This window comes from Microcebus murinus, chromosome 8 (genome assembly GCF_040939455.1).
Source record: "Microcebus murinus isolate Inina chromosome 8, M.murinus_Inina_mat1.0, whole genome shotgun sequence".
Classification (NCBI taxonomy): domain Eukaryota; kingdom Metazoa; phylum Chordata; class Mammalia; order Primates; family Cheirogaleidae; genus Microcebus; species Microcebus murinus.
This window is the reverse complement of record NC_134111.1, coordinates 50,338,950-50,360,915: the sequence shown is the minus strand read 5'-3', so window position 1 is coordinate 50,360,915 and position 21,966 is coordinate 50,338,950. Positions and strand designations below refer to the sequence as shown.

The window sequence follows — 21,966 nt, the reverse complement described above, 5'->3', positions numbered from 1 at the left end:
CTGTGAGCTAGGCTGACACCACGGCACTCACTCTAGCCTGGGCAACAAGCGAGACTCTGTCTCAAAAAAAAACAAACAAAAAAAACCCAATTGTATTTCTATACACTAAAACAATCAACAATCTAAAAATGAAATTAAGAAAATAATCCCATTCTAAACAGCAAAATACACTGCAAGACTTATACACTGAAAACAGTATTGCTGAGAATAGTTTTAAAAGATCAAAATAAATGGAGACATTTCATATTAATGGGGACTCAAAATTGGTAAGATGGCAAATCTCTTCAAATTGATTATAGATTCAATGCAATCCCTATCAAAACTCAAGAGGTCTTATATTTTTTGCAGAAATTGGTGGGTTGATACTAAATATTTTAAGGGAATACAAGGGATCTTGTATTAATATAACCAAAATAATTTTGAGAAAGAACAAAGTTTGAGGACTTTCACTTCCAATTTCAACACTCAATATAAAAGTCGAGGCATTGCCTCTGCTAGAATCTCTGTGCCTAAAGAAAGGAGAAAGAGAAGCCACAAAGGCTGGGCAAGGCAGTACACCTGCCCCAAGGAGATTAATGCACAGCTCCAATTAAAAAACAAAAAGCCAGAGAAGAAGGGGAGCAAGAAGAAAGTGCAGATGGGGCTGCAGGTGACCCACAAAAGTAGAAATCTCTAGCATCAGAAAAAAGTGAGAATAAAGATGACTGCCAGCAAAAGCCCAAAGGTGCGAAGGGGCTCCTCGACATCAAGTATCCCAAATGGGTGGCAGAGACCACCAGAAAGGTCATACAACTGGATCTGGACAGGCCAAAGGCACTTTCAAGAAGAGCACAAGATGACACTGAGAAGAGAAAGCTACAGAATATAATATGAAGTTGCATTCAGCTGGGAAGACAGAGCAGGTAATTATCTGGAAACAGCAGGAGGCCAGCAGGAAGAAGAGAGGAAAACAAAAGATAATTTACCTATGTTACGAAATCAAATGCAGTCACTCTGCCTGAATTTTAAGTATGGCCTATAGGAGGAGATACCAAAGAACTGGCCATGCTGCCAAGACCTCTACCGTGTGTTGCCCAAACTGTGCCATCCCACCATTGCAGCAACCCTTCACAGCTAGGAGAGCCTACAGCCTGGGGCCTCTTCTTCATTTTAGCATAGAAATTGTTTGAAGGGAACCGGGAAAGGCTGGAGGGGAAAGGCTGGAGGAAGGAAGCTGCTATCTTTGAGACAGAAAATGCAGGCAGCATTTCATATGTAACCATTTGATTGACTATTGATATTTTGACTGTTTTTAGAATACAGAACTCTTGTGAGTGGGGTGCCTAGAAAGTGAGGTCAGAAGAGTGAGCTTCCATTTGTCAAACAGACTATACATTAGGAGTGGTTGTGCCAGGGATCAGCCACTGATGAGTGTGTGACATCCAGCTCCAGTCTGTGTTGCTTGGGTGCTCACTCAGAAAGGGGCTATCCGCTGGGAGCCTGTACCCTGTGTCCTTGAGGGTCATAGTCCATCCCCAGCCAATCCACTCTGACTGAGGCTTCCCATCTCTATCCTTCTCTGTCCCATTCCTATCCTGCTGGCCAGGGCCAGAGCCCATTTTTAACCCTACCCATTGATCATTTCAAAAAATCTCTGTTTACTCTGCAGCACCCAGGCAAAACATGTTCCATGAATTAAACTTGTATATTTGGCAGATTTAACCTGACATTATCACTTAAAAAAAACTCCAGCAAAACCCAATATAAAGCTATAGCAATCTAATCAAGACAGTGTGGTACGGGCATAAGGATGACATATAGATCATTAGAGAGTCCAGAAATAAACCTTCATATTTATGGTCAACTGATTTTCAACAAATGTACCAAGGGAATTCAATGGGAAAAGATATTCTTTTCAACAAATGGTGCTGGGACAATTCAATATCCACATGTAAAAAGATGAATAAAAAAAAAAGATGAATTTAGATACCTCACACCATATACAACAACTAACTCAAAATGGATCAAAGATCACAATGGAGACAGGGTGTGGAGAAAGTGACTGACTATGAATGGACATAGGGATCTTTTCACAGTGAAGGAAATGTTCTAAAACAGGAATGTGGAAATGATTGCAGAATCAATAAAAATCACTAAACTATACGCTTAATGTGGCTGAATTTTATGGTATGAAAATTGTATCTCAATAAAATTGTTTTAATTAAAAACTCTAACAAACTCTTAAGCAAGCATCTCTTAAAAAACATTTTTAAAGTACTAATAGATAAAGCACAAGCTTATCTAATGTCAGTTTTTTCATATCTATCTCTTTCTAAATTGGTTTAGAACAAAGAACTGCACTGCTATTATCAAATTAAAATTTAATATGAGTGAAATTTTTTTTTTTTAAATCCTCTTATCTTCTAAATGAGTGAAATCCTAAGTAGCTTATATACCCTCAGAAAGTTCAGGGAAAAAAAGTATCATAGGAAAATGAATTACAACTGAGAAAAATCTACAAACTCATGCAACATTCTTACCTGAAATTTTCACATAAATCAAAAAACCATGCACAAAATTCCATTTTAAATAAGCCATTATAGATTAATAATGTTTTGTTTGCAATTTAATATAAGGGCCAAGTCACCAATCTTTAAGCTCTTTAAGTTCAACCTGAAATGAACTTAAAATTATGACAGTCAATAATTTATGACATTCCTCAGTTCCTTTATTTCTATGCTACAAAGATAAGCAATACATTTTAAGATGAAATTTGCTTGAATATAAATCTACAGTGATTATGCAGCATGAAAAACTGAGTTTTTTCCAAATTAAATACATTATCTAACAACATAATCACTCCCCTATCATTTGTAAAAAGCTTCTCCATATTAATGAGCTATATTAGAAATAGAAAAATCATACTCTAAAGAAGGGAAATGAGATGATAGCATATATCATCTAAGTATAAAAAATTCACATATAATATTCTAAAAAGCTACATAACACATCCCAAAACAATAAGGGAAATTTAAAGGACAAATATAATTATCTCTTAATATGCTGATAGATAATAATACTGATATATATTCTAGCCCAAGATCAATTTCTTTCTTTTTTCTTTTTTTTTTGACACAGAGTCTTTCTGTGTCACCCTGGTTAGAGTGCAGTGGCATCATCATTGTTCACTGCAACCTCAAATTCCTGAGCTCAAGCAATCCCCCTGCCTCTGCCTCCTGGGTAGCTGGCACTATAGGCACGTGCCATCACGCCCAGCTAAGTTTTCTATTTTTTGTAAAGATTGGATCTTATTCTTCCTCAGGTTGGTCTCAAACTTCTGACCTAAAGCAATCCTCCCACCTTGGTCTCCCAGAGTGCTAGGATTATAGGCATGAGTCAGAATCAAAATTTTTTTTTTTTTCTTAGACAGAGTCTCACTCTGTTGCCTGGGCTAGAGTGCAGTGGCATCAGCCTAGCTCACAGCAACCTCAGACTCCTGAGGTCAAGCGATCCTCCTGCCTCAGTCTCCCAAGTAGCTAGGACTACAGGCATGCGCCACCATGCCCAGCTAATTTTTTTTCTATATATATGTTTTTAGATGTCCAGCTAATTTCTTTCTATTTTTAGTAGAGACGGGGTGTCACTCTTGCTCAGGCTGGTCTCAAATTCCTGAGCTCAAACAATCTACTCACTTCGGCCTCCCAAAGTGCTAGGATTACAGGCGTGAGCCACCACGCCACGCCTAGCCCAGAATCAATTTCTATTGCCAAATACAACTCTTAAGAATTCTAAAGGAAACAAATTGTTCATTGTATTTATAAAGTTACACAACTGAGATCCATTCAAATCTTAAGAGACTTACATCCTGAAAAGGAAGATGGTACATAAGAAATTGCCTGCTAGTATTTTTCCTTAAAATTGAGTGCTAAAAAAAGAAATGGGTAACAGTTACACCACAAATACCTATCCATTGGAAGTAAGATATAACCCAGGCCATAGGATAGTAAGTTTCATTTATTATTATATCTGGCTACATATCAAGCAAGCAAAAGGCCATCTCAATATAAAGAATATCCTGGATTAGGAGTTCAAGACCAGCCTGGGCAACATAGCAATATCCCTCTCTATAAAAACTTAAAAAAAAGGACAGGCCTGTTAGCTCATGCCTGTAATCCCAGCACTCTGGGGGGCTAAGACAGGAGGATCTCTTTAGCTTAGGAGTTTTGAGGTTGCTGTGAGCTAGGCTGACACCTTGGCATTCTAGCTCGAGCAACAGAGAAAGACTCTATCTCAAAAAATAATAATAATTAAAAATAATTAAAAATTAGCCAAGCATGGTGCCACACACCTGTAGTCCCAGCTACTTAGGAGGCTATGGCAGGAGGATCGCTTGACCCTAGGAGTTCAAGGCTGCAGTGAGATATGATCATGCCACTGCATTCCAGCCTGGGTGACAGAGTGAGACCTTGTCTCAAAAACAAAACAATATCCTGAATTGAAAAGGAGATCCAGAGCCTGCTAAAAGATCCACAAAGTTAAAAATATACAAAATAATGGAGAAACAGGCAAATAAAATGACTAAAAGTAGAAAATTGTGTAATTTTTTTTGTTTTTTAAGGAATGGGTATGGAAATCTAGGAGAAATATCTTAATGAGAACAGCTGATAAGCCATTTTTAGTATTTTATAATGCTGAGAAATGTTAATGCTGAAAATAAAGGCCAATACCCAGTTGTCAAATTCACAAGTCCTTTAGCATGTTTAGCCTTTTCTCTTTAGAGACTTCAGTTTCTAATGAATAACAGAAATGAATAAAGGCTACCATTATTGATGACTCTTCACTGAGATTTAAGAAATAAAATTCTTTATCTGCTAATTGGTGCTAAGTATCAAGGACTTTATTGGTTGGAGTAGACAGAAGAAAGTGGTTTAAGAGGCTTCAGAGAAACAACCCCTGCTGGCACATTATCCACTAGAGTAGACAAAGACTACTTATGTGAACTCCAGAGTAAAATCACCAAAAATGTCCCTTCATGTAGCACCAAGTCCAAGCTCTGTAAGTAAATAGAAGCTAAACAATTTTCAGCTCAGCTAAAAAAAGTGATATAGTTTGTATTATGTTTCTATAGTTTTACAAAAGTCACTAAGCTACTAAAAGTGTCACTTAAACAATTTATAACTTTTGATATAAACTAAGTTTAGTATTATAATTACCTCTTTATCTCCCAAGTTTGCAATCCATTTAACAGTAGCAGGAAAGTCAGATGAAAAGATAATTCAATTCTATATATGTGGAACTACCTTTTAAAAACAATATGCTTTCCCTCCAGCTTATTAATCTATAGGATTAATTTATTATTCTGTAGGAACTTTAATTTTATCTACATTGGACCACTATACTATAGGAAAAAAGAAAAAACTGATAATGTGCCTACTAGCCTACTTATATTCTTGCTAATACGGCATACAGTACTGTTTTCTTAGTATCTTTAAACAAACTGTCAAAATAAAATTCCCAAATAGCATTCTTTAACAAGTTAACATTTTAGTACATGTTAAAGTTTTAAAAACAAAGATGTATTGAAACTCTAGAATTAATACATTTTAATCCTAATTTGGAAGTGAATATCTCGTAAAATATTTTTCATGGACAAAAAGGGTAACTTTCAGTTTAATCAGCAAATTTATGAGCAACAAATTTGAAAGCTATTCCCAGGAGAAAAAAAGTAACAACAACATAAATGTTCCATGGGCCACTTTGTTCTTTGGTACTCCACATGTTAACATCAGAAACTCCATCTAATGATGCCTTCTCCTTTTACAGAGTAGAGTTGACTCTCTTTCCTTCTCCAAGCATTTTATTTGTAATACTACTTCTATGGCTAATCCATACTGAAAGGCATTTCCAAAACAAATTGGCCTACATTTCACCTTATCTACCACTGTTGGGAGGGCATGCATTTTAGAAATACAAAACACATACTTTAGGAAACGTGCATTCTATTCCAGAACTATTTACCCTGACTTTTTTTCTCAGTAAGGTTTAGAACATTCTGCCCCTACATGAAGATTTAAGCATGGGCAGCCTCTAAATAATACAAGTGTTTGCCAGATAAACTGAACCAATAAGTTAGAATGTATTTGCCAACATATGCCTGACAAAAATTTCCCCATATATATTCAGCTCATTATCTTCAATTTGTTCCATTAAGCACTTCACAATTACAGATGTAATCCAACCCCCACAAAGACTTATGATGTAAAATGTAGCCTAAGCCATCTTTAGACAGTTCCGAAAAGACCCCAGGAGAATGCTGCTGTTTAAAATGGAATAGTTATTTCTGACAAAAACAAAGTCAATCAGTAAAGATATTTTTAGAAAGGCTCTTTCAGTAACAAATCAAATTTTACATACCTGTGATATCAAGAACTGAAGGAGATGAGATGTAGTATCTATGAACTGTTTCAAGAAGTTGAGCACCATGGCCTTGACCTTGAAATGGAGTCAATATCAGCATCTGACTACAGTAAAGAAATTATTTTAAAATTAAAATATCACAACATGGACAGTTTAAAAATTGCAAATTGCTATAGTATTCCAAACATTTAAAAAATTTATGTGGTTTTGTTTTCAATCAACCTTCAAAAAAATCCAAAAATTATTGAGATACTCAAAATTGGTTTAATCTTCCACACTGTTTCAAAGGGGAACAATGAAATAAATCAGTACATAGCCAAGGAATAATGGTGATTTTTTTTTAAACAAATCAACACTATTATAACAAGTATTGGAAACTTCAGCAGTTCCTTCTTCTGAAATAAAAGACAAGGCACGTGTTATGCTGCCAATTACCTTACACGTGGCCGGGTTTTGTCTGGGTACACATAGTAATTATAGACTGTCATGTAGCCTACGGTCGCAAAGAGCGTAGCTCCATCCTTATTATACTTCTCAAATCTGCAGATAAAACAGAAAGCCAAGCAGGTCAATTACAGTCGCGCTCCCATGCAGTGTCCATTTTCTTTTCCATTCTCTGACTGAATTTTCAGTGTCAGCAAGCTACTCTGTGAGGGCCCAATGGGTACACCTGCTATGTTCTGAATGTACAATTCACTTAATTGGTGTGCAGCAACTTGGATAAATCAGACCTCTTTACATCACTTCAGTGCACTTGCCTATTATAAAGATGAATAGGTGGCAAGTAAAAGAAAACACAGGCAAAGCTCATTTTACTGTTTAAGCCTACATTCAGGGCCCTAACGGACAACAGCATTTAATTCAGCTCTATTCTCAAGGTCTCCCAAAGCATAATGAAGGAAAACTCAAGCCTCCATAAACAATAGTTTTTCTTTCCTGGGAAAAATATCATTATACTGTCCCAATAATTGGGCTGCCACAATTAAAATGCTGGCTTTGTGGAGGTAATAAGGTCTACTGTTGCTTTAGAACTGTACTTACACTAGAAAGTAGTGCCATCTTTCATCATCCACGTCAATAAAGCTAGCAGTTTCAATAAACCACATCAAAAAGGTCTGAAGCCTTTCATGATATTCTCGAAAGCCTCTACATGTCATGTCGGCCTAGGGAAAAAGCCAGGAAAAGTCAGGTGAAACTCATCACAGAGGTAAGTGAAAGTCTGCAGAACACAAAACTATCCTGTGGGAAAATGTTTACAAGTCTCAGATTAAGATGTATACACAGACACACATACAAAATAGATCTTTGTCTTTAATGCTGATAAAAACTTCTTTTATGAAGTTAGAATAAATCACTGAAAGTAACAACAAAATTACATACAGGTTTCAGGCAAATAGAGTAACTTTACTCAAGAAATAGATTTATCTTTACCTTATATATCTGAAAGGTAAAGTTTTCTCCTCCTGTTGGACTGAGAACTGAGTATGTATGAAGTAAGGTTCCAAATGGCTTAAAATCAACTTCCTTTTCCAGCAAAGAAAGAAAATCATTCGTGTTTGTGCAAAATCCAGGTGGAATGATTTGTCTAATTTTGCCTTCAACATCATCTGCCTAAGGAATGGACAATAGGACATAAAAAATTAGTAACAAATTTGACTTTTAGTTGAATATGCTCAATTTCTCTGAAATGGACAAAACCAACAAAAATATCAAAACTTCCGTTCAAAATTAAAGAAGTAAACACACAGTGAACTGGAAAAGATGAGTTTCATGTGCACAAACTACTGTCACACAAAATTGAGATGTGCATAAGTATAACATAAAAATAAATAAGAGGAAGCAGATAGCCTGATATCAAATGTAAGAATTAGGGCAATGCTTTGTAATTTCTAACATTATGTAGACTATATCCCTTCATGACAATCTGAAACAGCTAAAAGGCTCCTTATTATTAATATTTTATTAATATATATGTCAAAGAGATCATATTATCCAAGACATGAAAAGATCACCAGGTGAGGTGAGGTGAGGCTAGAGTCTGACTAAAATGAATAGCAATCTCACAATGAACAAGTAGACAGGTTATAACTTCCTCATATGTCAAATTCAAAACTAAGATGATAATTATATATGAAAATATACTCACTTAGGAAATACATAAATTTTATGAATGGATATATTATCCACTTATCCTTATATTGTGACACAATTTTTACAGACCTGGATTTGTGGTAGTAAAAAAGAGACAAGCCTGGACAACAAAATTAAACTCAGAGATTAAAATTACCCTTGTTAAACAACTTCGATGAATGTTAAAACTATCAGCTGAGCAGACTTCATAATCCTTTTCAAAACCCCAAAAGACCACTTGATTGAATACATTTACTACTTCTCTTTAACCATGAATATTTGATGAAGTCTTACAATAAAGTATTACTGCTTCTCACCAGGCAATAAAACTTAATGAATTGGTCTCAACTTAACAAAACCTTATCCCTCAATACAGTCCCTAAAAGCCTGACATTACATTCAACAAAATGAGCTTGCATTCTATTCAAACTTTTTCCTGAACAATGGGGCCAGGTTTTTACTTAATGGAGTTTGCCGTGAGTTCAGCTGTAATGTTTGTATTGTATCTATTTCCACAAGGACTGACACAAGAACACTTTGTGTTAACTTACTAAGCAGCTCTTTCATACCGTTTACATGCATGATGGGTATTAGTTCTAAACCAAGACCCTTGCTACTTAGCATTCAAAACAGGGAAATTAAGATGCTTAGGACAAAATACACTACAAAAGGCTAATACAACATGCTACTAATTCCTGTCCTTTCAACCATCTTTTAACTAAGTAGAAGCAATGCACCTGCAGATGAATAGCACTTTATTATCATTCAGTTACATTTTAGGATAGAGAACCAAGGATGGAGTTTATCACAAACAAGTTTTATTTTCAATGCTCTGGAACCACCAACATTTAAATATAATTTGTTTACAGCTATTTTAAAAAGAGCTATTATTTAAAATATAGCTCTTCAGCATTTTGCCCAACAGTTTATTTCTAATATGTACATCAGTCCTTGCAAGTCATTCACCCTAGAGATCAAACGGCATTTGATAGACCTATTTTTGCTTATATTTAAAGTACTATTTGATAAACATTTTCCTTGAAACTGATGTCTAACGTGAAGAAGCCATCTTAAGTATATTTTATAGAATTAGTACAATTTCAGTAACTACATGAGAAAATTGTTATAATGAAGGATTGTTGTAATGGGTCTGTTGTGTAGCAATTAAAATCCAAAGTGGTGATGTATAAAGGTAGTATACTATAATTTTAGTTCAGATTTTAAAACTGAGGAAAAACTACTTTGTTAATAAAGAGACTTATAATCTATCAGTTTAAAAAGATCACTTCAAGACATTCACAGCATATATAATTTCAACTTTTTAAAACTTTTCTCATGTCCTGTCTTCTCAACAAGGCATTACAAAGCATGATAAAATCACTATACATATCTTGCATCAAACTTACTTCAAAGATTTCTAAGAAACTGTAAGTTTCAAGTGGCAGTACTGGTGGAAGGCAGAACAACTCAAGGGTTTGAACTCAACAAAGTTGAAAGAGTTAATGTTTAACTTTCAGCCTTCAAAAGATACCTATTTATTATAATAAATATTTTCAAATAAAATATTTTGCTTTAGGCAAGTTCACACTTTATTTTATTTTATTTTTTTGAGACAGAGTCTCACTTTGTTGCCCAGGCTAGAGTGAATGCCTTGGTGTCAGCCTAGCTCACAGCAACCTCGAACTCCTGGGCTCAAGCAATCCTACTGCCTCAGCCTCCCGAGTGGCTGGGACTACAGCCATGTGCCACCATGCCTGGCTAATTTTTCCTATATATATTAGTTGGCCAATTAATTTCTTTCTATTTATAGTTAGAGACGGTGTCTCACTCTTGCTCAGGCTGGTTTCGAACTCCTGACTCGAGCAATCCACCCACCTCGGCCTCCCAGAGTGCTAGGATTACAGGTGTGAGCCACTGCGCCGGCCTCACATGTTATTTTAAAAACCGTCAAAGGAAGAAAAGGCTAAGTTTAAAAGCAAGGAATTTGGCCTCACGGTGGCTCACGCCTATAATCCTAGCACTCTGGGAGGCCGAGGCGGGCAGATTGCTCAAGGTCAGGAGTTGGAAACCAGCCTGAGCAAGAGTGAGACCCCTGTCTCTACTATAAATAGAAAGAAATTAATTGGCCAATTAATATATATATAAAAAAATTAGCCAGGCATGGTGGTGCATGCCTGTGGTCCCAGCTACTCGGGAGGCTGAGGCAATAGGATTGCTTGAGCCCAGGAGTTTGAGGTTGCTGGGAGCTAGGCTGACGCCCAGGCACTCACTCTAGCCTGGGCAACAAAGTGAGACTCTGTCTCAAAAAAAACAAACAAACAAAAAAACCAACCAAGGAATTTATATATATATATAATATATATTTGTAAATATTTATATATATGTATATCTGATATATATACATAAAACATATAACTTAAAACCAAATAACTATTCAAACTTAGAATTCAGAACTCTGCTTTACTAAAAAGAATATGCTTGCATTTCTCTATTAATTGGAATCTGCTTTAAGGGAAAAAAAAATCCTACAAACACCATGTCTTAGAGATCTGTACTCTTTTCTAAAAACATATACTTTTGTTCAGTAAATTTAAAATACTGATTTTTCATATTGGATTACTGGTCAGATAAAATTATTACAAGAGAAAAACTAATCATTTCTAATTGAATACAGAGTTTAAAATAAACGAAACCTTTTAGTTCCAATGTTTATGGCTAAAAGTTTAGACTCTAATTCTGAAGATTACTGAAAAATTCCCTACTGTTAAGAACATTATTCTAAATATCAATTAAAATTATATATAAATACAGTTATAGAAAAGATAAGAAATTAAGCTGAACAGACAGACCAAGAATTCAGAATACAACCTGATACCCTTAATTAACAAAGACATCCCTTACATATGTTTTCCTAACATTTGGCAATTTCTTTTTAAAGAAAGTGTAAAAGTAACTATTCTAGTTAGGTCTTATGGCAGGTGGGTCACATGAAATGTTGTTAGATTGTATACTCTCTCACTATGGTCATTTCAAGTTCTAATATTCTATACTTTATTACACATGATGATCCTATGGAGCAATGTTTGCTTTTCCTTATCACTGTATAAAGCAATGTGCCTGAGAATAACTAGTAATCTATTATAACAAAAATGTTTACCCTTGTGTTTGTATTTATACACATTTGAAAGTCCTCTCTAGAAAGACACCTCTCTAGTGTCTTAAGCAGCACCACTTGTCTAAATTTGTCTATAGTGAGTTATTTTTGAGGTTGCAATTAAAGGTATGTTAAGTAAGTGGTGCATGCTGTTTTTTACTTGGCTAAAGTGGCATGTGGACAACATTAACTAATATATATAGTTCTAAGAATACCTAAAATATGCTACAAAAACAACCAAAAGAAATTAAAAGTGTGAACTATTTCACTAATGTAAAAACAAAGATCACTAGTGAAAAAATAATCATTGGTAGACTAGAAATATTTCACTATACTTTTTGATAATTGTGACAGTGGTCTTGATGGATAATACTTTTTCATGAAATATCATAAAAAGCTTTAAAATTATATATTGACAATTTTATCTTGTTTAGTTCAAGTAGCAAAATATACATTTTAAGATTATTTTTTCATTTCCTCAAGATTTAATTTTTCTAAGTATGTAGGATTTTCCTATAAAGAGGCTAAAGATTTCAAAAAAATTTTTAAATCTGCTCTCAAATTCAACCCAGATTAGTGGGAGACAAGGATAAAATGAACAAAATTCACAGATAATACAAACCTTATCCATGTATTTCAACTTTCTCAACAACCCCAAATCATCAATGCCTGAATAATCAAGTTTATTGTACTGTAAAATTCAGAATTATGTTGCCTTTCAGGATGATGGCTAGTGAAGAGATTTTAAGATGCATCTTAATTGTGACTAAAAACTTGAGGTGCAACTGGAGAATTCAGCTTGGAAAAGAAAAAGAATGGATGATGAAAGATGAATGTAATGGCAAATTTCTATTAATGATAAGAAATTAACTTCTAAGCACATTTGTTACAGATGCTGACTACCTATGGTCAGTAGTATGTTATGTAGTAAGATCTATAAAAACGCAAATATATTATATAATAATCTCAAACGTAACACATCGAAAACAAAATTTTTTATTTTTTCCACTTAAACCTACTTCTTATCCAATCTTCCCTACATCATTAATCATACCACTATTGCTTAGGCAATGGGGTTCTCCTTGTTCCTCTCCCTCATCTATCACATTTAATTCAACAGCAAACTTTACTGGCTCTACCACCAAAATATATCCTCAATTTGACAACTAAATCCAGTGCTGCCTCTAACACTGCAATGTTCTGGCCTCCCTTCTTTCACTCTTGCCCCCTACAGTGTGTTCTCTGCATAGCAGCCAGAATCATCTTTTAAAAATACAATCACATTGTATGATCCACCACATACCTACAACCTCCAAAGTCAGCCAACTTCTCTTATCTCTAGCAAATACCTTTTGTGGCATAGAAGATCCTATATGATCTAGCTGTGCCATCCCCTTCAACCATCTCCTACCTCTCTCTTCATCACCACAGCAATTTAACCATGGTATTCCTTCTGTACTACAAAAATGCCAGCAGTCTTATCTTTTCAGAGCCTTTGCATTCGCTGGTCCTTTTGCTTGGTAAGCATTTCCCTCAAATTATAACATGGCTGGCTCCTTCTTTATTATTTAGAAACCAGCAAAATTTTCTTCATAACACTATCTGAATTTAATTTGTTTATTTACTATGTGTTTACTGACTATTCCTCTTAGCTAGAATATACGTTCCATGAGAGCAGTGACTTTGTTTTGTTTGCCATTGTATCCTTGGCATCAAGAACACAGAAGGCACTATGAAATGAACACTCACTGCAAACTGAGAACAGGGAAGCCCATTTCCCCCACATCCACTATCCAGTCTTTTTTTTATATAGGGGAAAAAGTCTTTGATTGAACACTTAATGTAAATGATCTTTGACCACGAAGCAAATAAGTAACCCTACAAAAAAGACATCATAAAAGATTGATTCCTTACTCCTAACACAGTACTTCTAAATGGAAAAACCTGATTTTTAAGAATAGAACAATAAGATGTCGATGCAAATACATAGCTATTTTCACTGCACATAGTATTTGAAAGATTTATCAATAACTAAGTCAATAGTTTCTTCGGAAGAAATCAATTCAGTGCTATCAGCTGCAACTTAAAAAAAACAACAAAAAACCTTCAAACAGTAAATTTGAAGGTTTAATAACAACTAGCTGGGTATGGGTCTGGAGAATTTTTAATAACATCTAGCTGGGCTTGGGTCTGGAGAATTTAACAATCTAATAAGAAATATTTGGTTACAGAAAAAACTCCAGTTTAATAAATCTGTGTTAAACACTAGTTCATCTAAGATTATCTTTTCAAACATCAAATCATCACTACAGTATTACTCAGAATCACTTTTGTATCCGTAAAATTTCAAAAATTTCCAAGGGACACAAACTACATTAAATAAAACAAATATTAAAGGCAGTTACATATTATTTATCTGACAAGCTGAGTCAACTCACACATGGCTGGGAAGTGGGAGAAAAAAACAAGTAAAAAACCCCAGGTAGTACTCAAAATATTTCTAACACTAAAGTTGAATAATAAATATGAGAGGCTATTCCTGATCTCTTTCATGCTATACACAATTCGTGGCATACATAATTCCATTAAGCTTACCAATATGGTATTTTTTATCCATAAGGGAATTATTTGCTAAAGTAAAATACCTCACAATAAGAGCAGTAAATTGGGAACTCATAGCATCAAACATGAGACAGGAGGGAAAAAACACACTGTAAAAAACAGAAATAAAAAGTAATAAACACAAGTGCCTGGACTCATTCAGAACAGCTCACAGACCGTCCTAACAGCTTGTAATCAGGATATTACTATGTATTCCACTAAGTGATCATGTCCTAATACAATCTTGATTATTTACTAGTATGACTCTGGGCAAGACCTTTACAAGAAAACAAAATAAAAAAAAAATAATAAAAGGTTGGGTCAAACAAGTCAGTTCAACAGGTTTTAGCCATAAAAAGGTGGGGCACAGGGTTGGCAAAAAATGTAAAGTCAGAAGTCAAAGTAAGTTTAAAGCCTTAAAAAAATTGGTTTCATTCTTAATGCTTTAGGAACTGCTACCTCTACAAAAAAAAGTTATGACATCCAGTATCTAGTAATATATAGAATCATTTTCCCTATTTTAATTCTCTGACTACTTGTGTGTACCACAGTATTATCAACAATATGACAGATGATTTACTAAAACTTGCTGGATTTGTAAGTGCAAAGGACAAGAGATTTTACTATAAGAATGTAATTTTTAATTTTATTAATAGGATTTGGGGACACAATGGAATTTTTTAATAAAAACAAAAAGTCAACTCTGTAATTTATTTATTTATTTATTTTTTGAGACAAAGTCTCACTCTGTTGCCCGGGCTAGAGTGCCGTGGCGTCAGCCTAGCTCACAGCAACCTCAAACTCCTGAGCTCAATCAATCCTACTGTCTCAGCCTCCCAAGTAGCTGGGACTACAGGCATGTGCCACCATGCACGGCTAACTTTTTTAACATATATTTATAGTTGTCCAGCTAATTTCTTTCTCTCTTTCTTTCTTTTTTTTTTTTAGCAGACGGGATCTTGCTCTTGCTAAGGCTGGTCTCGAACCCCTGAGCTCAAATAATCCACCCACCCCCAGCCTCCCAGAGTGCTATGATTGCAGGCATTAACTACCACGCCAGGACTAATTCTTGATGAAGTTTTAATGCTTTTAAGTAAAGAATGCCCAAAAACAGAACACCTAAAAACAGAACATCTAAAATATATAATTTTAAGGCTCTCAAAGGTTCATGTCCATCCCACATGTAAAATACATTCATTTCATCCCAACATCCCCAGAAGTCTCAACCATTACAGAATCAACTCAAATCCAAAATCTTCTTTAAATATCACCAGCTTAAAATTCACATATCTCATCATCTAAATTATCTAAATCAGATATATGTGAGACTCTGGGTATGACACATCCTAGGACAAAATTCCTGTCCATCTGTGAACCTCTGAAAGTAGAAAACATGTTATCACTTCCAAAGACAATGGTGGGACAGGCATAAGACAACACATTTTCTCATTCCAAAAGGGAAAAAATGGAAGGAAGAAAGGAGTCACTGGTATCAAGCAATTTTAAAATCCAGCATGGCAAATTCCATTAGGTTTCAAGGCCTGGAAATAACTGTGGCCTGCAGCTCCACCCTCTGGGCCTCAAGCTTTGCCCTCAGAGTCATTCTTCCTTTTTGCTAAAGGGAAGCACATGTTTGCAGCTGAGCAGTTTTATTATCCTGTTTCCTGCCTGTGGAATTCTGGGAGTTCATCAGCCTTCCTTTATTTTGTCTTGTCAGTTCAAGTTGCATTTTGAAGTTTTGATTCTCAAAACCCTTGTGGGTCACCTGTTTATGTCATGAGGGTTCACACCATTAGATAAGAGGCTCCTCCACAGATTTTCCCCAGATCTCTATTCCTGACTTTTTGCTGAGTGAGGATATCTGAGTCACATGCCTAAATCTCTTTAGCACTAGCACACTCTAGGCTTTCTCTTCAGGCCTTACTTTCCTGACAGTGAATCTCATAATTGTAGTGTCTTCTGCAATCTGGACAGGCTGAGAATTTCCCAAATCATCAAGTCCTGGATCCTTTTTGTTTAACAATCTTCCCTCAATTTATCTCTTTCCTCTCACATTTTACTATAAGAAGTCATAAACCGGTTCTTTGCCTCTGTGGCTCAGCTGCTTGGCATGTCCAGCTGTCAACCTGAAGAAGCCAGAAACCAGACCACACCTTCAATACTTTGCCTAAAAATCTGCTCAGCTAAATATCCAAGTTCATTGCTTGCAAGTTCTACTTTCCACATAATTACAGGACACAATTCAGCTAGGCTTTCTGTCTCTATATAACAAGGATCTCCTTTCTTTCAGTTTCCAAACACATGTTCCTCATTTCCTTCTCAGGTATGTTTAATGTTCATATTTTAATCAAAACTATGTTTATGATATTAATATATGTATTCTATAAGATGATACAGGTTTTCTCTCATGCTCCTTTCTTCTGAGTTCTAACCAGCAGTGCCTTTAATATCTACATTTCTAACAACAGTCTATTCAAGGTAATTTATACTCTATCAGGCACCTCAAAATTCTTCCAACCTCTACCCATTTCCAAAGCTACTTCTACATTTTTAGTTATTTATTATATAGCACCCCACTTCCTGGTACAAAAATATGTGTTAGTTTCCTATAGCTGCTGTAACACATTACCACGAACTTGGTGGCTTAAAACAACAGATATTTATTCTCTCACGGTCTGGAGGTAAACTCTGAAATCAATATCCCTCTGCCATACATATTCAAGGTGCTACACATAAAGCAATAAACCAGCAAAATTTGTGGGATTAGAAATGCAGTAAGAAAAATTTAAATAGACATTCTACATGAAGTGGAAGTAGAAAATTGAGGTCTTTCCTTCCATCTTCTTTGACTTCTATTTGAAAAGAAGTAATTTCCACATCCATAATAAAAAACAAAAGTTGGTAAAAGAAAAAATAAATAAATGAAACTCTTATCATAAAAGCTAAAGTTTTTATGGAGAAGGCCCACCCAGGAAACAACAGGTTAAGGATCATAATCACAGTGTTAACTGAATCACAGGGAGACAAATGCCTCCATAACTAAACATAGAATACGTGATTTTAAAACTACCCTATAACAGATTCTCTCCTCCCTGTTTAGAGATTTAGATTTTAAATTTTAAAACCTGTTTTAAACTCAATTGGAAAAGAGAGTTAAAAATAAATATATTTTTGTTCTTACCTCCACACAGTCAAAGTTCTCGTCAACTTTAGATGCATATTCCACACGGAACATTGTTGACAGGCTGCCAGCAATATAGTATAACAGGATCTTCAGACCCTTGTAACCAAAAGCAGTTTCACTGAAATGGAAAAAAAAAAAGCAATGATCAAAATGAATTTTTGCAGAGTCATGAAAAAGTATTAACTCTACATATAAACAAGTTTAATTTCATGGGTAGTTTCAAGACTTATTTAAAATATTTATATTCTAAAAAAAGAAACAAATATTAAATATTTGTAATGAAACTATGTCTCAGTTTTCATTTACAAAATAGAATAACAGTACCTAACTCAGCAATGTTGTTTGGGTTAAATGAGTAAGTTAGAACATGTAGCTGGGTGCAGTGGCTCACGCCTGTAATCCTAGCTCTCTGGGAGGCTGAGGCGGGCAGATTGCTCAAGGTCAGGAGTTCTAAACCAGCCTGAGCAAGAGTGAGATCCCGTCTCTACTATAAATAGAAAGAAATTAATTGGCCAACTCATATATATAGAAAAAAATTAGCCGGGCACGGTGGCACATGCCTGTAGTCCCAGCTACTCGGGAGGTTGAGGCAGTAGGATTGCTTGAGCCCAGGAGTTTGAGGTTGCTGTGAGCTAGGCTGACGCCAGGCACCCACTCTAGCTTGGGCAACTAAGTGAGACTCTGAAAAAAAAAAGAACATGTAAACCACTTACAACAATGATTGGCACATTGTGTAAGTACTCAATAAATGTTAGACATTACTACTACTGCCATTGTTGCTGTTGCTACTATTACTCCTACTAGAAGGCATTTCAAAAGACCAGTAGTGCTCAACTAGGACCTGGCTAGGTAAGCGGCTAAGACCTAGCCTTGGACCAGCCCTTCCAACTTACCACTTGCTTCTATCATCAACTGCCAGAGCTGCCGAAAACAGTGACAGCACCTATTTTATTACACTCAAACCCCTCTATCAACTCAGAGGACAGATCTGAAGCTTCTGCTAATTTTTCCAACACTGCTCCCTGCTATCACATCTATGCTTTGCTATCCCCTTTTCCAGCTTAAAAAGAGTCTTCTAAGGCCGTGTGTGGTGGCTCACGCCTGTAATCCTAGCACTTTGGGAGGCCGAGGCGGGCGGATTGCTCAAGGTCAGGAGTTCAAAACCAGCCTGAGCGAGACCCCATCTCTACCAAAAATAGAAATAAATTAATTGACCAACTAAAAATATATATACAAAAAATTAGCCGGGCATGGTGGCACATGCCTGTAGTCCCAGCTACTCGGAAGGCTGAGGCAGTAGGATCGCTGAGCCCCGGAGATTGAGGTTGCTGTGAGCCAGGCTGACGCCACGGCACTCACTCTAGCCTGGGCAACAAAGTGAGACTCTGTCTAAAAAAAAAAAAAAAAAAAAAAGAGTCTTCTAAAAGTGAATTCTAAAATATACGGAATAAGTAAATCTACAGAGATTGAAAGATTAGTAACCACCTAGGACAGAAGGGTGGGGCGTTGGAGGTGAAGGTATGTGACTGCTAACAGATTATGGGGTTTCTGATGTGAGTAATGAAAATGTTCTAATATTGATTGTGGTGATGGTTATACAATTTAGAATATACCCAAAACCATTGAACTGCACACTGCAAATAAATGAAATACATGATATGTAACTATATATCAATAAAGGTTTTTTTTTTTTAAGTGAGTTCTACGCTAGGCTTGGTGGCTCACACCTGTAATTCTAGCACTCTGGGAGGCTCAGGTGGGAGGATTGCTTGAGGCCAGGAGTTCAAGACAAGCCTGAGCAAGAGCAACACCCTGTCTCTCCAAAAAACAGAAAAATTAGTCAGGTGCGGTGGTGCCTGCCTATAGTCCCAGCTATTTGGAAGGCTGAAGCAGGAGGATGGCTTAAGCCCAGGAGTCTGAGGTTGCAGTGAACTATAATGATGCCACTGCACACTAGCCTGGGCAACATAATAAGACCCTGTTTCAAAAAAAATAAAAGTGAATTCTGAAAGAAGAGTGCTTGAAAGAAGCAGTGTCGTTTCCAGATTTTTATCTACGCTACCAAAATAAAACGTGAGCGCTGTCCATTCCAGGGACTCTGAAAGTTATATGAAGAAGAAAGAAGTGGCAATGATACTAGGAAGAAGACTAATATCATACTTGGGTCATAAGATACAGGGATATCACAAATATGTTACTGTCACCTGCCTACCTCAGAAGAGTGGTATATAAGCACACCACTTTCAATGATACCATGCAAAACAGACAGGTAAATGTGCAAAATGCCATTAAGAAGCAGTATCTATAAAATTAGATCTTATCCACTAAGACTACAGTCCCCAATCCCCGGGCTGCAGACCAGTACCAGTCGTGGCCTGTTAGGAATTGGGCCGCACAACAGGAGGTGAACAACAGGCAAGCAAGCGAAGCTGCAGCTATATTTACAGCTGCTTGCCATGGCTCACATCACTGCCTGAGCTCCACATCCTGTCAGATCAGAGGTGGCATTAGATTCTCATAGCAGCACAAACACTACTATAAACCATGCATGCAAGGGATCTAGGTTGCATGTTCCTTATGAGAATCTAATGCCTGATGATATGAGGTAGAGCTGTGAAGCTGATGCTAGCACTAGGGAGTGGCTGCAAATACAGATTATCATTAGTAGAGAGGTTTGACTACACAGAGACCATAATAAATCAATTACTTGCAGACTCATATAAAGACCTTATCAGTGAGTGACAAGTGACAATTAAGCTGCATCTGGTGGCAGGCTTTAAGTCAGAATCTACACTTATTTTAGATCTCGTGTAGCCCACCCATTATTTTATTTACCACTTCTGCCCATTTCTCTTTCCCTCACTGCCCACTTGTCTCAGTCACAGTTTTGGTAAGCCCACAAGCCAACCCTAGCAAAAATAAGTAAAAAAACAAATGCCACTGGAGAGCTTCTTTGAAAAAGAGGAAAGACCCAATGATGATACAGCAGAAGACTCTATGACTGCCAACAAAATGAAAGCTACATTTAAAAGAAAATACCAAGAGTCCTACTTAAATTACAGGTTCATTGCAACAGGTGATTCACATTCTCCAAGGCCACTTAGTATAATATGTGGTGACCATCTATCCAACAAAGCCATGAAACCTTCAAAACCGCTTTGCTACATGGAAACAAAGCATCCTGCATTAAAAGACAAGCCTATGGAGCTTTGTTTTTTTTTTTTAAAAACATGAACACGAGAACAAAAGCAATTATTGAAGGCCACTAATTCATCAAATGTGTCTGCACTAAGAGCATCATTCTTAGTGGCTAACCGCATTACTAAAGGTAAGAAGCCCTTTACTATTGGTAAAGAGTTGATCCTGCCAGCTGCTAAGGACATTTGCTGTGAACTTTTAGGAGAGTCTGCAGTTCAAAAGCTGGCACGTGTTCTTTTGGCTAGCACCATAACTAGATAAATTGATGAACTAGCAGAGTATATTGAGATACAATTGTTAGAAAGGATTAATGAGTCACCGTGGTATGCAATCCAGGTTGACAAGTCTACCAATGTTGACAACAAGGCAACGATGCTTATTTTTGTGTGATATATTTTTCAGGAGAATGTGCATGAAGATACGTCACGTGCACTTTTGTTGCCAACCAACACCACAGCTGCAGAACTATTCAAGTCTTTAAGTGATTATATATCAGGAAAACTGAATTGGTCATTCTGTGTCAGTATATGCATGGATAGAGCAGCTGCCATGACTGGATGGCTTTATGGTCAAGAAGGTCATTTCTGAATTTGAGTCTACACACTGTGTTATCTATAGAGAAATGCTGGTTAGCCAAAAAATGTCACCTGAACTTAACATTTTGCAGGATGTGATTAAAAATATCAACAACATTAAAGTACATGCCCTTAACTCCTATCTGTTCACGCAGCTCTGTGAGCACACATGTCTTCTCTTATACACAGAAGTGAGATGGCTTTCTAAAGGTAGATCACTGGCCAGAGTTTTTGAGTTTTGAGAGCCACTAGAGATTTCTTTTAGAAAAACAATCACCATTGGCAGCACATTTCAGTGACACATAATGGGTCACAAAACTTGCTTACTTGTGTGACATATTCACCCTGCTCAACGAACTCAACCTGTCACTTGAGGGGAGAACAACAACTGTGTTCAAGTTGGCAGATAAAGTGGCTGCATTCAAAGCCAAACTGGAATTACGGGGGCAATAAGTGAACATTGGGATTTTTGACGTTTCAAACATTAGCAGAGATTTTGAAAGTGATTGAGCAGGGCCTTCTTTCTCCTAGCTGGTACATGATCATCTATCTCAGCTTTCAAAAGAGTTTGAGCATTACTTCCCCATCACAAAAGACCCCCAAACTGGGAAGGAATGGATATGCGACCCATTTGTGAATAAGCTAGGTGAATCAACTTTGTCCGTGATAAAAGAGGATCAACTGCTTGAGATCACAAATGACAGTGGCCTTAAAAATATGTTTGAAAC

The 21,966-nt window shown here is 36.3% G+C and overlaps 2 protein-coding genes across 3 annotated transcripts in view; one reads left to right on the top strand and one right to left on the bottom strand.

The window, feature by feature from the left end:
* The window catches only part of SLC25A12 (solute carrier family 25 member 12), a 180,412-nt gene that overhangs the window by 29,149 nt on the left and 129,297 nt on the right, over positions 1–21,966 (top strand). The gene's annotated exons all lie outside the window — the stretch shown is intronic.
* Positions 1–21,966, bottom strand: part of HAT1 (histone acetyltransferase 1) — a 48,526-nt gene that overhangs the window by 15,869 nt on the left and 10,691 nt on the right. For both annotated transcript variants that reach the window (XM_020288380.2, XM_012781939.3), the window contains exons 4-8: positions 17,463–17,583; positions 7,828–8,007; positions 7,438–7,559; positions 6,832–6,936; positions 6,394–6,500 (exon numbers count right to left, since the gene is read on the bottom strand). In XM_020288380.2, coding sequence (XP_020143969.1) covers positions 6,394–6,500; positions 6,832–6,936; positions 7,438–7,559; positions 7,828–8,007; positions 17,463–17,583 — 635 coding nt within the window. The remainder of the gene's footprint in view (positions 1–6,393; positions 6,501–6,831; positions 6,937–7,437; positions 7,560–7,827; positions 8,008–17,462; positions 17,584–21,966) is intronic.